Source organism: Apodemus sylvaticus, chromosome 16 (assembly GCF_947179515.1).
Source record: "Apodemus sylvaticus chromosome 16, mApoSyl1.1, whole genome shotgun sequence".
Classification (NCBI taxonomy): Eukaryota; Metazoa; Chordata; class Mammalia; order Rodentia; family Muridae; genus Apodemus; species Apodemus sylvaticus.
Window position 1 is genome coordinate 68,131,255 of NC_067487.1, and position 15,983 is coordinate 68,147,237.

Here is a 15,983-nt window from a genome sequence, read left to right on the forward strand (position 1 = left end):
TTTACTGGGTGACTTACAGGACTAGGAGGAGTTACTCACAGGAGTAGATGCGACTCAAAGACAGCGACATCATCAAAGCCTACCCCAGTGTGGGTGACAGATCACAAAGCTGGGAACCTGGAGCACACTGCGCAGTCTGCAGTCAGCTCAACAGGTCAGCCTGGCCTTTCCGAGTGGCTCAGTTGGTTTGAACCTCTTCCAGACATTTCAGCTGGTCTCTTTCTTCTAGGTGTCTGGGGTTTTGTCAGAGTCACCTATGTAGTCTGTCTTTTCTGAAACTGACTCTTAGCAGCCTTTGATGTTTATTCTTAGGAGAAGGGGGAAGGAGGGGAGAGGGGGAGGGGAAGAGAAGGGAAGGGGGGAAAGGGGGAACAGCCTGGTGAATCTAGTCAGTTTCAGGGACTTCCTGAAGCTATTTGAATTGTTTACTTTTTATTGTAAGGAGCTTCTCTTCAGGATGGGCTGTTTTAATTGTGGCGGACATAGTTACACAACACCATAATGTTACAGCTCATGGAAAAACTGATATAGGGTTAAATAATTCTCCCACAGTCACATTAAGTTATTCATGACTGGGTCAGGAGTCAAACAGATCTTTCACTGGTAAACAAACCCGTTTATATTTGTCTCTCTGCTTTGTTATACACATGAAAGTCCATGTCTGGCCAAGGCCTTTCTTAAGTTGTAGTTAGTACATGGAGTGCCTTTCCAGGTGATCATCCCACTCATCGCAAGCCAGAAGACTTCCTGTTTTATGTCCTCAAGTGTCTCATTGTTTCAAGGCCTTGAAATGTACTGGTACAGCTTGCTATCTGAGGACCTACCCTGTGGTACTGTGGTGCATATTGTAAGCTCTCCAAGAACATGTGTCATGTGATTGCTAAAAGGAGTGTCTGAAGGAACAGCTCTGGTAAAAACTGCAGTTGTTGGTCTCTGGACTACAGGGGAAGTGTTAATGTTTGCAATGTTCTTTAAACTATTGTCTTCTCTAGGCAACCAAAGAGTCCTAAGCTTCTTTTGGTAATTAATCTGGGTTCTTAACTAGGGATATTATAGATGGTAACATTCAGGGACAATACAGAAGGATAACTAAAACTATCATATGCTAATTCCAGGGAGAAAATTATTCTTTTTAAAGAAGAGAGCATTTCAGTAAAAATGATCAGATTGGCCTAACATGTAAGGCATCACTGTATGTAGTAGGTAGCTTGTCCCTGTAACCCCAGTACTCCAGATATGGAGGCAGGAGAATGGTACATCCCATGCCAGTCTGCTCCAAATGAGGCCATGTATCAAAAATCCCCAAACCCTAAACAAATAAAAATCCAAAGGGACAGGCATTCTTAATGTCATTTACCAATATTTACCATAAAAACATTTAAGTAAAATCACTTAAGAAAATTTAATATCTTGATTGAACTAATTCCAACTTCTCGTAATAGCTTATTATCCTATTAAGTTTAAATATTTCACTATAAAGGTAGAAATATTTAGTTAAAAGGATTCTACAATATGGAGTGTGGAGGAAGCTCTGAGAGAACGTGTGTTGTTGATATAAGTGCAGCCATGCCGAGGACCTCAGTGCCTCAGAACTATGGGAGTGGCGAAGCCTTCCCAGGGTGGGGCTCAGAGCAGTGGCAAAGCCTTCCTGTGGTCCAAGGATGAGTGGTTAGGAATTACCAATCAGCGCACAAGGAAACTATCAACCCCAGCCTTCTCTTCCTTGATGCTTATGGCCTGAGACTGTTCCCCTACCAAGATTAGACAAACTAGTTCTTTGTTCACTGTATTTTATAAATCCACCTCCTTGACGAGCATACTCCATTCCCCTTTGCGGCTGCTGGTGTTGCATCGCCATTAGAGCACATGGCCTCCCTAATGACAGCTTTTCTATACATTCAGCTTTTTTTTAGGCATTTCTTCATCCAATCACCCTAGTTAGGTCAGGCCTTAAAGCTGTACAGGGTGTGGCACTAAAGTTCTTGCGATACTGTCAGGATCTGAGACCTGTGCAGTCATAGTGAGTGGTAGAATCGTTTCCTAGTCTGTAAAGGCTCTCCGCAAGTCTTAATTACAAGCACATAAGCTGTCCGTTCTGGAGATAGAGTCCTGTGGAATGTTGGCACTGAGTCTTAAGACTCTTCTTGAAACTATTACTGAAATTTAAGGTGATATATACTCTATACAAGTTTGGCATTTGCTTCTGAAATCAATTACCTTAATTGTGGATCATGACTCTCAGAAATGTACTAACATGCTATTAGTTGTGATACGTGTTCACTAGCAATACCACATACGCCTTTCTAAGTACCCATTTTTAGAGAGCGACTGTGTACTTACAAATCCTACAGAGAAAATTATCACACAATAGTATTTGTAAAGTTATCAGTTTGAGTCCTCTGTAAAAATCGCAGGCTATGTTTTTCAATAACTAGTTTTTAGTTTACTATATAATTCATAATTGTGTCTTGTGCTAGAACTGGTAGAAGAATATAGATTAACAGTGAAGGAGAGTTGCTGCGTATTTGAAGACTTAGAACCCGATCGGTGTTATCAAGTGTGGGTGATGGCTGTCAACTTCACCGGATGTAGCCTGCCCAGTGAGAGAGCAATTTTTAGAACAGGTAAGCAGATGCGAAGACGTTATTATGAGTTAATACTGAGTTCTCCACAGACTCTTGACACCACCCGGTACGTATTTAAGAAGCACTAGCTACTTATTGGGTGTTGGGCAAAATGCTGCTGAGTACAAACGAAGCCTGAACTGGGGTATAGGATGGAAGTCAGTGGTAGAATGTCAGTCTAGCAGCTCGAAGCCCTGGGATCATTCCTCATGTACAATAACAATAGCAACAAGGAGTTAAAAAGCCAGAAGATCATTGGGAATGGTTGATGAGGGTCTAGATACTTACAGGCTTTAATTATGGTAACAGTCAAGAGAGTACCAAGACAGACAGGGGAAGGGCAGGCAGACCCAGGAATGGCTTCCTAGAGCTGAGAACCGCACAGAATGCTTCACACCAGCAGTTCTTAACCTGTGGGTGGCAACCCCTTTGGGGAGTCAAATGGGGGGATCACATATCATATATTTACATTATGATTCGTAACAGTAGCAAAATTATGCTTATGAAGTGGTATCGAAAATAACTTTATGGTTGGGGGTCAACACAAAACTGTCTTAAAGGGTCACAGCATTAGGAAGAGTGAAAAGCACTGATTTAAATAAGTTGGCCTAAAATAGATTCCTCTTTAAGAAAACTTGAGCAGACATGGAGTATACTTTGGGGTATGAGGCTCTATAAGAACTTCATTATTTCTTAAGCTTGAAAATAAGAGAAGACATCATTTTTAAAAGGTTTAGCATGTAAAGTATAATTGCAGGCTGAGATTGGACTCCCTTACACAGACATGGGAAAACCCAGAATGGTTTAAGCCCTGGTGTCTGACTGAGAATATATTCTCGTAGTGAAGTCTTTTCACCAAGGACTCCAACAGAAGCACTACAAAGGTTACCTTGCCTTTAAGATCCCTGCCGCCACCGCCTCAGGCAGGAAGTAGCTTATTCCTGTCCATTGGTCCTTTATCCTTCTTCTCGCATTTATAAACAAGTGCTTGGCTATGTGTGGTGGACCACACGTGTTCTCCCAGCGTTTGGGAGGTGGAGGGAAGAGTTCAAGATTCGTAGCAAGTTCCATGTCGTCCTGGGTGACGTAAGACCCCGCCTCAGTAACTTAAAACACAGCCACAGACAATTCTTCCACCCAGATCTTTACTGACTATATACTGGGGACAAGATTATATCTACCTTTTGGGTAAAAGAAGAAGGGAGAGAATATTTGTCTTTGTTTATATAGTAGTCATATAACAAAATCAGGCGGGGTCTCATCGAAAGCAGGTTTGGGGACTGTTGGGAGATGGGATAGAACCTGGCAGTCTGTAATGCAGAAGGAGGGACACCTTTAGCTATATGTGTGTGTGGAGGATGTGTGTGGAGGTTTTTTGGTTTGATTGTTTTTTAAATCTCCTCTGAGTTTTTAGTTCATATTTGTGATACAAAAATTAAAAATAAAACCATACTTAAGTAATCTTCTGAGGGTTGTCCCTGGCCTGTGACTAACTTGTCTCTATTATCTCGGTCAGCACCCTCCATGCCTGTGATCCACGTAGAAGACTGTACTGTGTGCTGGAACACTGCCACGATCAGATGGCGGCCTGCTAACCCTGAGGCCACAGAGACCTACACTCTGGAGTACTGCAGACAGCACTCTCCTGAGGGCGAGGGTCTGAGGTAAGGCTGTCCATCGGGAGCCCAGGAGCCCAGGAACCTTGCTCCAGGCCCCAGGCTGCCTCTCTGAGCTTATGCTTTCCCAGCAAGAATAGCATCCTTGAATCCTGCTGAGCCAGTTAAGCTGTTGACTTGATCTGCAGTGCCGTCACTATTCATCAATGAACTCTGCATTTATAATAGAACGCATGCTACAATGCAGAATAATAACTCTCTTGTAGGAAAAATGTATGCAAATTTTAATAAGCTAGAACATTCTTTGAGGTATATTTAACTTGAATCATTAGTCAGCTTTTATGCACAGTCTGTGCCGATTTTACTCTCTGTCAGAATAGGTACCACCTAACTCAGAAGCCTAATAGTGCACTTATGTATAATGTACATCTGAATGTCTCCACCATATATTAGCAGCATAAAGGAGCTAATTACACATATATTATCACAGAGACAGACCAGGAACATGAAGAATACAGAGATTCTTCTAGTGTAAAGAAAATCTGAGGCTCCCTCACTAAAATTATAAAGCTAAAATTTATCAAAGAAGGACCACATATCCTCTAGACAGTTAGTAAATATTAACTCATCTATGAGGCAGTATTTCCTTAACTTCTGATGTCATGGCTATAGAAAGCCCCTTCATATACCATGATGAACATTTAGACTACTAATTACTACTTACTAACTGATATTTGCATTTTGGTAGGAGACATTTTTAGTTTTGCTTTTTGGTTTTTTGTTCTTTAGCCACATTTACTGAGATAAACTATTTTGTCAGGAAGTTAAGGACTAATGGTATAAAATTAAATAACCTTTTAATAAAGTGTATTTAAGCTCTCGATTAGCACCATGATTGAGCAACTATTTATTTAGTTATGATATAAGGTTTCATATGACTGAACAATAATTATAGTTTCTTTCAGGTTGAAGACAGGCATTGCTAAATAATGATCAGACAGTGTATGGCGGCTGGGGACATGAGGAGGGGTGGGTGGCAGGCACTTCTGCAGAACTGAAAATGCAGTAAATATACAAACACAGCAGCCTGTCTGCATGTCTTCTGACTGCTGAAGGCGAGCTTTAGGAATCATTATATTCTTATATATTACAAAGTCACTAATGTGTGTCAGTCTGAGAGCTCAGAAAAGCATGTTGTGATCTCAGTATGCCTACGGGATAGTCTGACAGGGCACTGTCCTGAGAGCCAGGGCCTGATGCTGGCCCTGGCTCTGCCCTTGGTTCTGCTTCCTCTTGGCCACTCACCCTGAGCTGGTTGGCCCTGGTTGCAGTCCTTACACACTTCATCTATCTCAGTGGGCTTCAGTTTGCCAATCCCTGACACAGACCAGTGGCAGGGATGGGAGAGGCCTAGCCTGCTGCCTTTTGGGTACATGAGAATTACATGAAATCAGGGACAGGAAAGAGGTTTGGCATTGCAATATGCCACTCAAATGCAAAGTTTTAAGAAGGAAGCTTTCCTTTGGCAATTGTGCTAGCAAATTCCCAGAAAAGGTCCCCAGGAGTCAGCCAACATTTGAGAGGTGAGCCCTGGTCAGCACAGAAATAAGGGACTCTGGTATTGTGATGGTGCTGGCCAGGTGCTGCAGATATCCTCACAAGGACTCTAACAAGTTCCTCAACTAGCAAGTGGCACGGAGAATTCAACCACAGATTTGTCACACTTAAAGGTCCAAACCCTTAACCTCTGGGTAAGCTGAGTTAGGGACTCTGTGACTCTCTCTCTGCGGAGTCCTTGATGCTATGAGAGTACTGTTTCAGGAACCTCTGAGTCCTAGGGTGGTTTCTCCTACCATCGATGAGGAGAGTCAGTTCCCGGGAAAGATCAGCCTGTTCACAGGGCTCTGAAGTGACTCATCCTCTGTGGTGTGCACCCCCAGCTGGCATTTACATAAATCATCTTAGCACAGTTGGATACTTCAATTAGCAAAAATCTGAAAACCTTGAGACCCAGTAGCTATCTCACATAGGGAGTTGTGTTGTCATCTCAGAAGTGTAGTTACAGAGAGAAGGGGAAGGGAAGAACAGAATGGTGTCCATGGAGGGCCATCATGGTGCTGGGGGCTGTTTGTTCTTATTGAATTCTCTGATACTGTGAGGTAGGTAATGCTTTCCATTAAATCAGAACCACGGAGCTTACATAAGTTAACACTCTGTTAAATTATGCACTGTGAGTTTGGGGTTAGAATTCAAACTGAGGTCTATTCCATTCATTCCATTACTTTTCAAACTCTTTTCTTCACAGACACTAAGCTATCAGAGCCTGGTAACTGGGAGTTACTGAGGTAATCTTGTTTCCTTAGTCCCATAGAAAACAGATATCAAAAGATAATATATCAGCATTCACATCTCCTTTACTTGATCTTTTTCTTTTGCTTGATCATCCTGGGGCCCTTAGAACTATAAAAGAGAGGCCTGTTTGCTGTCATTAATGATTCTGAACAAATCCTTCGATCAAAGCCGAAGAGATCAGTAGCACCTCTATTTTTAGAGAAGACACAATCATCTACCAATTTTGCCAAAGCCAAGGTAGAATTTATTGAGGCATTAAGCTTGTCATTGCATTGTTCAATCTAGGCTCTGTCAATGAATGTGTTTTTATTCTGTTGAAAGTAAATATATGAGGGTCTAGATAATCAGAAGTTTGCAGCAGTGTTAGAGCTGTATGGAAATCCTTTGTCTCAGCGTGGATCTAGTCCAGCAAGTTTAAAACCAAAGAGAGCTCCACGCGTTGAACACCGTGGAGAGTCTAGAGCTGTGTTGGAGACAGAGCTGATTTCCAGTTAGGTGCTTAAAGTCCTTGCGTGGCAGGAAGTGCAATGTCCAGCCTATAGCTCAGACCTGACTTTTCAAGTCTGGATTCCTGCTGAGTTTGACAATAGATAATCTTCTGAAGCAAGCAGAATCTTCTTGGCAGTAGAATCCTACCATGCCCATCTGCCAAGCCTGTTACCGAGCAGCCATAGCAGAGCCATCTCCTTCCCATAGAAGCCTCAGTGTTTTACAGCCCAGTTAGACTCTAAAATAACTCATCTTTAATCTCAGAGACAAGGATAGCAAGTATCTCTTGTTTCTCTCATCTAAGAATCCGAGAGGCGAGGGAAATTCTGCTCTTTGAACGTGTCCACATGCCTCAGATCTTCCGATGAACCATCACTTCAGAGTCTGGTGATTTGAAACTCTGTAAAAAAGCCTACTTGTTATCTATATTATATATAGCTTAAACTTTATGATAACAGCTATGGAAAACTAGTCATCTGGTATAATCAATACGTAAAAAACCACAGGTGTTTTAGAAATCACCTCTACTTACTAATTCCTCCTTTTTTCTATTGCATTAGAGCCTCATTTGGCATTACGCACAGCAGCCAATGTTAAAATGGTGCTGTCCCTTGGAAAGACCTGTGCTGAATGCTGTCTGGTTTACTCCATTTGTTGACCCCTTAAAGGGATTAGTAGATGCAACTATAGCCCCAGTGTCTGAGGCAGTCTCTGCCACTGCAGTTAGATCAGTTTAAGGATAATCTCAAAATAATAAACTGAATCCCATTTCCCCACTGGTTACATAACCTCTACATATGTCCCTAGTTGGCAGAAAATTAGTTTAGAGCTTCTTGAAGAAGAATAGAGTAGACAAAAGGTAGCATGCTTCCCATGTGGCTGTGTTTACCAGAGCCTGGATCATAAAGTGGGTAAGGGTTGAGAACTCATCCGGAGACATCATCAAAGGCCTGTTAATGAGCAAGAAGGAATGGAATGAGTCAATCCCCTCTGTTCTTTGCCCACTTCAAGTCCTATATAACCAGCTGAAATCAGCAGCAAAAGACAAGGAACAACTATACACAGTCCCATGTTTTCTCACCCTATATACTTGAAGAGGGAGAGCCTTAAAAACTCTGGAGTGCTTTAGGAAGAATTGAAGTGAAGAAAGGAGAGAAAAGAATGAGTACTATCAAATTGTGCCCATGCCCATGCCCAAGCCCACACCCATACGCACACACACGTGCACAAACATACCCACAGCCACAGCCACACCCATGGCCACGCCCACACTCTTGTACTCGTGGAAGGAGGGCACTGATTCATTGATTGTGCTTGGTTAGGTTGGTCACTCTCATCTGAGCAGCCAGAATGAAATCATTCATCCGAGGACCCGACTTCCTTCTCCCGGTGTGATGACCTCTTAGATATTCTTTGGTTCAGCGGTTAAGAGCACTGATTGCTCTTCAGAAAGTCTTGAGTTCAAATCCCAGCAACCACATGGTGGCTCACAATCATTAGTAATGAGATCTGATGTCCTCTTCTGGGGTGCCCGAAGACAGCTACAGTGTACTCACATAGAATTAATAAATAAATCTTTAAAAAAAAAAAAAAAGACTAATGGTGCCGGTGCCAGTGCTGGTGCTGGTTGGATTCTCTGGAGTTAGGGTTGGGGGTTGAATAGAATGAGCCAGCCTACTGCGCCCCTACACAGTGTCTGAATTAGTGGCGCAAAGGAACTTTTCCACAATTCTTCTAAAATTTTGCTTTTTTTTTTTTTTTTTTTTTAAATGTGGGCACCAAAGCCTGTCCCATCTAGTCAGCCCCTGTTGGGACTGGAGGTGTGGAGGTGGGTGGGAGTGACGATCCCTAGCTTGTGTGCCAGATGGAGGGTCCCCCTAGTCAGCTTCTTCCTGTTTTTCTTTGAATGTTCTCCCCAGGTCGGGTGGGCTCAAAACACTTTCAAAATTTTTTCACCACTCTGCTGTTTCCTCAGCTGCTCTGTCTCTCCTCTGCAGAGAGAAGTCAGCAGAAGTGTGGGTGGCGGAGGAAAACTGAGAGAAATATAGTGCAGGGATTAGCTGTGTGGGCCGTGCATTGAATGACAAATCTGAGAGACGCAATACTCCACAAATTAGTTGAGAGTGAGCTTCCTGTCCCTGCTTCTGCCTTAGCTGTGGTGTCCGGAGATCCTCTCTGGCCTCATCTTTGAGGGTGAGCAGCAGCCTTAGGAGGGTCTGCCTGGGTGCTGGGCCTGTGAATCCACTATGCTGCCTCCTACTGGAGGGCCAGCCACAGAGCAGGGACAGAGTTGCCACTCACAGTCAGGGGCTCAGGCCTGAACTCCTGCTGCCAGTTCTGCCCTTACCTACAGCCAGGAGGAACCTCAGTTTCTGTCTCCTTGAAACCTTTCTTAAGCTTGCAGGTAGATAGCTGGTGACTGACCATCAGTCAACAGTAAGGATTCTGACCTTCTCTGTAGCCCGTAGGTAAAAGACAAATACTGCTCCAGACTTGCTTTACAGGGTCTCAGGAGGATCACTAACACGGCAGAGCCCAAATTCACTGAGTGATCAAGAGGTAACGGGCTATGCTTATGTGGAATTGCTTTTCCGATCCCTTTGAAGAAGGCTTTGGGAGAGGAGTAACACGATGATTTTCCCCAGGGTTCTCAGCATTTAGCATTTTCGTATATTTTTGGTGATGAGCCTAGTTTTTATTGGCTGAGCCACATTTAACCCAGGAATTCAGCATTTTCTAAGCAAAGTCTTTCTACCTGAAAGACTCCAACTTAACTGGCCGTTTGATACCTCACATCCTCCTGGTTGTACATAGAATCTCAGACAACGGGAGCAGAACATGCTCTCCATTTCAGTTATGCTATGCCCGTTTCCTGAAGGGCATTCCCAGCAAAGGGTCCTGATACAACAGAGCCCCAAGAGCCCTGTAGATACAAGAGTCACATAATGCAAGGGGACAAGACTGTCAGAAAGATCAGGCCAAGAACAGAACCACAGTGGAAGATAAACTCCAAATTCGAACTTGCTGGCAGCTTAAATGAAAACAGAGGAGAGGGGGAGAGATTGAGAGAGAGGAGGAAAGAGATTATATAACTCATTCCTCTTTTAAAAGGAAGCACAACATTTCACTAAGAGAGACAATTATGTTCCATGACATTCAGCTGTGAGATGAATTTTTCATGGAGATTTTTATATAAGGGCTCTTAAGATAATAGTGGTCGTTTCTAAGAGCAGTTTTACAAAAGACGCATAAACGGACCTATTAATCGTTTCCAAACAGTGTTTGAATGCAGAGGTGTTACATCACTGTTCTCAGCAGACTGGCCTAAGAGACCCTGCGTAACTGTCCACATAGATGACCGCAGTGTGGTGAAGGAGAGCTTGGAGGATGCAGAGAAATGAGTCCTGGGAGCCTCTGTCTGACATACAAACAGCATCCATCGTTCAGGCTTCGGAGAGTAAAGATGGAGAAAACAGAAACCCGGGGTCTTTCTCTGGATTCTTTGGCTCACATTGATTTTCTGACAGATTTGAGCCACAGGAAAGCCCAAGCCCTGTGGTTGTCAGCGTGTGGCGCCTGTGTTATTTTTCTGCACTGTTATGAAATAATGGTGATATTTAGTAACATAGAGTCTCATAATATCCTTATTTAGCAAAAGAAAAATGATTCTGTTAGAATTTTATTTACCAAGTCTGTTTAACCATGGAAAATTAGGATATAAGGAATTTTCTTCTTAATTCTGATTTAACTGAGTTTCCTCATCTTATAAATTTTCTATATTTATGGCTAGCTAGGGATTTATAAGCAGCTTCAAGCGCATGTATGCTAGTTTGTCTTTTGTGTTTTCGTTTTGTTGTTGTTGTATGGAGAGAGGGTCTCAGAACGTAGCCAAAGCTGGTTGGAATTTTCAGGAATCCTACTGCCTCAGTCTCCCTGGTGCTGAGATTACAGCCATGAGCGGTCATGCCGGCTTGATTTTATGTTTAATGCTGCTTAGGTTATGTAGTTTCCCCTTTCCGTCCTTTCCCTCCCTATCCCACACTCTTAGGGCTGTCCCTGCCAAACTTTGCCGGTCATGAAAGTCAGCTGGGTTACTTGCAAAATTCAGGTGCCTGGGCCTCTCCTCGGAGCCCAGCTCAGAAGCCGTGTGTGGTTGGCCCATGCTTGGAATCCCAGCGTCCTGGAGGCTGAGGGAAGAGGACAAGGAGATGGAGGCCAACATAGGTTACATAGTGATCTCAAGGCCAGCGTGGACTGCGGAGTGAGATCCTATCCAACAAAACAATTGATTAAAAACTGAATTTTCAAAACATAACAGTTTGGATGCCCAGGCAGGGTAGGAAATGCTCCTTCCTCACTCCTCCCACAGACCCAGCATGCACTCTGTTCACAGTTCACAGAGAGTGACACTGGCTGGCTGGCTGGGTGTTGGTGCTGCCAATAGGAACGCCAGGAAGAACCAACTGTGTTTTTAAACAACAGTTCATACTTAGCCATCTGCTGTGCACTGTGGAGATGGCACCATCCCATGACTGCTCCCAGGAGTGGTGGCCCTGGCTTCCTCCATGCAGTGTGGACACAGGCCACCCCTCGCCAGGGCACAGCAGTACAGAGAAGAGCTATTTCACACAATTGCCAGCCTCTCGGGTCATCATAGGCATCGGTACCTTCCCCCATGGTCAAGTCAGTGGATTATCAAATGACTAGACAAAGTATTTCAAAGTGCTGAAATGCATGTGTGCTTCCAGATTCTGTAAACACACACATGCAGTCTACTCGTGGAGTCTTTGCTCTCTAGTACTATTGCTTTTTAAAAGTTAATTCTTTAATTTTGGGTCCATCACATATATTTAATGGTACAAATTCAAAAGACAAAAAAGGAAGGTGGAACACCTTAATTTTCTTTAAATCTATGCTTCATCTCCCAATTCCCATCCCCAAGGTAACAACTGTCAATTTTAACCTTTCATATAAAAGCAGCTATACTTTCCAAACAGACGCTCACAATCTTCCATGTTTTCCTAACAATTTGCCTTTTCTGCTCACGTGTATATCTTTGTGATCATTCATATCCACACCCATGGAACTGCCTCAATTTTTAAAATCAATCCTTCCGTATTCTCTCTTCAGGGTGTTCTTGAACTTACTTGACCAATCGAGAGACAGAGACAGCCTTCTGTTCTCTTCTGTCCCCAACTATGTTGTAGGAAGCAACACCCCCCCCCCCCCCCCGCTCATACAAGTTCACGCATCTACAATGTATTTGTAGAACAAATTTCCCAAAATAGGAAGACTGGTTGAAAGGTGTGTGTCTTGAATTTTGATAGATATGACCAACTTCTTAGGGATTGTTGGGTTTATTCTCTGGCCAGCAGTGTGTAGGATACGCACTTCTTCACAGGCTTACCAGTTAGATAGCTGCAAAGCACAACCGTAGTTTAAGCCCTCGTTCTTGTCTCTGGGTTCATGCCTTTCCATGTGTTTTGTACCACGCACACTTCCTTTTCTGTGGCTGTTCCCTTTCCCTACTCCCCCGTCCCATTAGATTGTGACACTATCCTTCCTTCCTTCCTTCCTTCCTTCCTTCCTTCCTTCCTTCCTTCCTTCCTTCCTTCTTTCCATTGTTTGTTAGTTTTATGTATATGAATACTTTGCCTACAAATATGCCTGTGCATTACCTTCATGTCTAGATCCTGAGAAGGGCAGAAATGGGAAGGAAGTGGGCACCAGATCTCCTCCTGGAACCAGTACTAAAACTCCATGGAAGTACTGGGAATTGAACCCAGGTCCTCTGGAAGAGCAAGCAGCCAGTGCTCTTATCTGCTGAGCCATCTCTACAGGGGACACTTTCTTTCTTATTCATTGTGCTGCTTCTCTTTCTCTCTCTCTGTGTGTGTGTGTGTGTGTGTGTGTGTGTGTGTGTGTGTGCTTAAAGGAAGTTAGTCTCCATGTGTGAGTTTGGAGTCTTTTGAAACATATTTTGTCATGAATATTTTAAAATGTTAATTTAGTTGAATTTTTTCAATTTCTTTTGAAAAAACACTTTCAGGTTTTTTTTGCAATATTTTAAAATGTCTTCTTTCTGAATATATGCATGTATATATATTATATATATCCTCCCATTTTCTTAATTTTGTTTTAAAAATCTGTTTTGTCATTTACTTTGGTTGGAGATGTGAAGTAGAGATTCCAACTTTTTTGGGGGGAGGTTGGTTGATTTTGAAACAGGATCTCACTATATAGTTGCTTCAGGCCTAGAACTTGCAATACAGACCAGGCTGGCCTGGAATTTACTTTAGTCCCCCTGTTTCTGCTTCTCAAGTACTGGGATTACAGGTTACAGGCATGAACTGCCATACTCCATTCTCTCTCATATGGTAGTGTGGTTATCTCAAAAAGAAGTTCTTATTTCTTCCTGTGATCTGAGACGCTTTCTGAGAGCCTCTGCAGCTGACTCCACTCCGGACAGCTCCTGCCCCACACCTGTTCCATTACCCACAATGTGCTTATGTTTAAGGACCACGCTGTTCTTAGGAGCAGGGCTTTCCTATTGGGGAACCTTGGGGATTAGGCGGCCCATCCATGTTATATATATTTTTTCATTTCTAGTTTATATTTTTCTTTCAGAGTCAGCTTGTGTAGCTTCCTCCATCAACTGACTCTCGACAATTTGCTATTTTTAGAGAGTGTGTTGAGTTGATTATCTTTGGGAGAATTGAGGGTTCTGTGACATCACATTTTCCTGCAGAAGAACTGGTGTGCCTCTTAGTAGCATCCTCAGAAGTCCCTAATGTGGATATTATCTCTTTTTCTCTATTCTTTCCTACTTGTCACAGTTCTCTGATCTTTGGCTCTGCCTTCTGTCTGGCTGTAATTTTTAATGAGGTTTGCTAACTCTGTTTTGGTGCTGCGGGTGTCGGAGCCTAGGGCTTTAGCACACAAGGTAAGTGTAGCACACAACTCTTTTTTCTCTAGTTAGATTCACATCTAGCTGCCCTACTGAATCCTCCTTTGGAAGAGTTATAAGCTGATTTCCAGATAAATAGCCATATTTTAACTGTACATCTCTCTCTCTCTCTCTCTCTCTCTCTCTCTCTCTCTCTCTCTCTCTCTCTCGCTCTCTCTCTCTCTAAACTTAGTGCGGATGCTTTTAGTAATTTCCTTCATAAACACAATGTCCTTAAATATTTCTTTCTAAAACTTCATTTTCAAGTCCTACCTACAGTGATCTTTGCTCCATTATGAGTCATGGGCAACTGTGTCAGAATTCCTAGCCTCTCCACCCCCCCCCCCCCATGCCCCTGGAAAGAGTAAAGAATTACAGCATTCATGTTAGGCAGCTCTTCCTTACTTAATGGCTTCCCCTTGGTTGCTCTCTAACACACTGAGGAGATGGCAGGTCTCTTCAAAGTCTCTGCTTTATGGCTCAAGAACCTAATAAATGATTGTCCTTCTGCTGGGGAGATGAGCAGTGCTGGGTGCAGCATCCTAAGGGCCAGCCTCAGGCTGTTAGTTGTCAATTCACTGCCCCGCCAGGGGCCTCACATGGCCCCCTCTTGTGCTCATGAAGCTGATTCTTCCCACAGCTCTATAGTTCTTGCAGAAGAAACCCCACACTCAAGGACCCCAAGTGACATTGTTTGAGCCATGTCTTAGTGCCCTTTGAATCTTGTTCGTGGTTCTAGACTTTTCATCATTATCACTTTTCTTACAGGTATAACCCCACCTATACTCTATCTGACACAGTGTTTAACTGTGTAGCACATGCTGGGACTTGAACTCAGGGTCTTCCTATCTTAGCCTTTCTATTGAGATTTTAAATGTGTGCCACCACGCTCAGCTAGCATCCCCTTTAATCATGGAGCGACAGTTCATGTGGTTCTGTTTGCTTTCTGGTCATTTACTGAAGTTTGCACAGCCTGTGGACCTAAATTATACTTTAATCTAGACCACATTTCACATGGATTCGGTTGGAGGCTTGACAAGGTTTTGGTTTTGAAGTAATAGAGTCATCAGCGATGGAAGGGAGTATCTCTTCAGACTGCAGACTTTTAAGTTGTCATTTGGTTGAGGATCTGGCAATGCACATTTTCACTTGACCTTTGACCTTGTGCTTGTGACCTTAAATGTCACCACATCTGATAGTCTGTTTTGATGGTTGGTGCTTTTGTTTTACAGACAGGGTGAGAGCCCTGGGCACATCTGTGTGGCCATCTCAGGTGCCGAAGGCAGGGTAGGATGCTGCCAGGGTAGGACGCTGTGTTTTGACTTCAGTGCTGTATAATCTTTGTTCTTTATCCAAGCAATGGCACAGGAAGTGGAGTTAATGATATATGTGGCATCGTGGCATTCACTCTCCTTGACAGACTTCAGAAACTGTCTTGATATTTAACAACTGGGCTATTACAACATGTTGCATCTGGGCTCCCGAGTTAACCCCTTCCTTTCCTACCACTCCCACTCAGACTCCAGGGTAGCAGGGCCAGCACAAGTGATAAGTGATCAATCTATAGTTATTTAATGAGCAAGTGAAGTGTAAACCTCCCACTCATGCTGAGAGTGTGTATTAAAACAATGACTTTATCGCTGATTGTTATCTGTGTTTATTTAAAACTTTTCTTGGGCTGTCAACTTAGATTAAGATAAGCAATGTGTCTGCCCTAGACTAATAGTCTAGATATTAGCTGGGACTTACATGTGCCATTGTAGGACTGTATGTTCACTAATTACCTGTAACACAGCTAGTCATTAAGGGTCACATGGCTCAATTACACACACACACACACACACACACACACACACACACACACAGAGCCCCTTTCTTGGTGTAGCTAAATATACTGCTCTCTGGAGGCCTAGTCGGGTGGTAGGTCCAGAAATAACAAGCAGTATCATCTGAGGG

General features: G+C 43.2%; 1 protein-coding gene across 1 annotated transcript in view; it reads left to right on the forward strand.

Moving 5' to 3' along the window:
- Nucleotides 1-15,983, forward strand: part of Cmya5 (cardiomyopathy associated 5) — a 107,637-nt gene that overhangs the window by 79,306 nt on the left and 12,348 nt on the right. The window contains exons 10-11 of the mRNA XM_052159650.1: nt 2,478-2,624; nt 4,141-4,288. Of these exons, the coding sequence (XP_052015610.1) occupies nt 2,478-2,624; nt 4,141-4,288 (295 nt within the window). The remainder of the gene's footprint in view (nt 1-2,477; nt 2,625-4,140; nt 4,289-15,983) is intronic.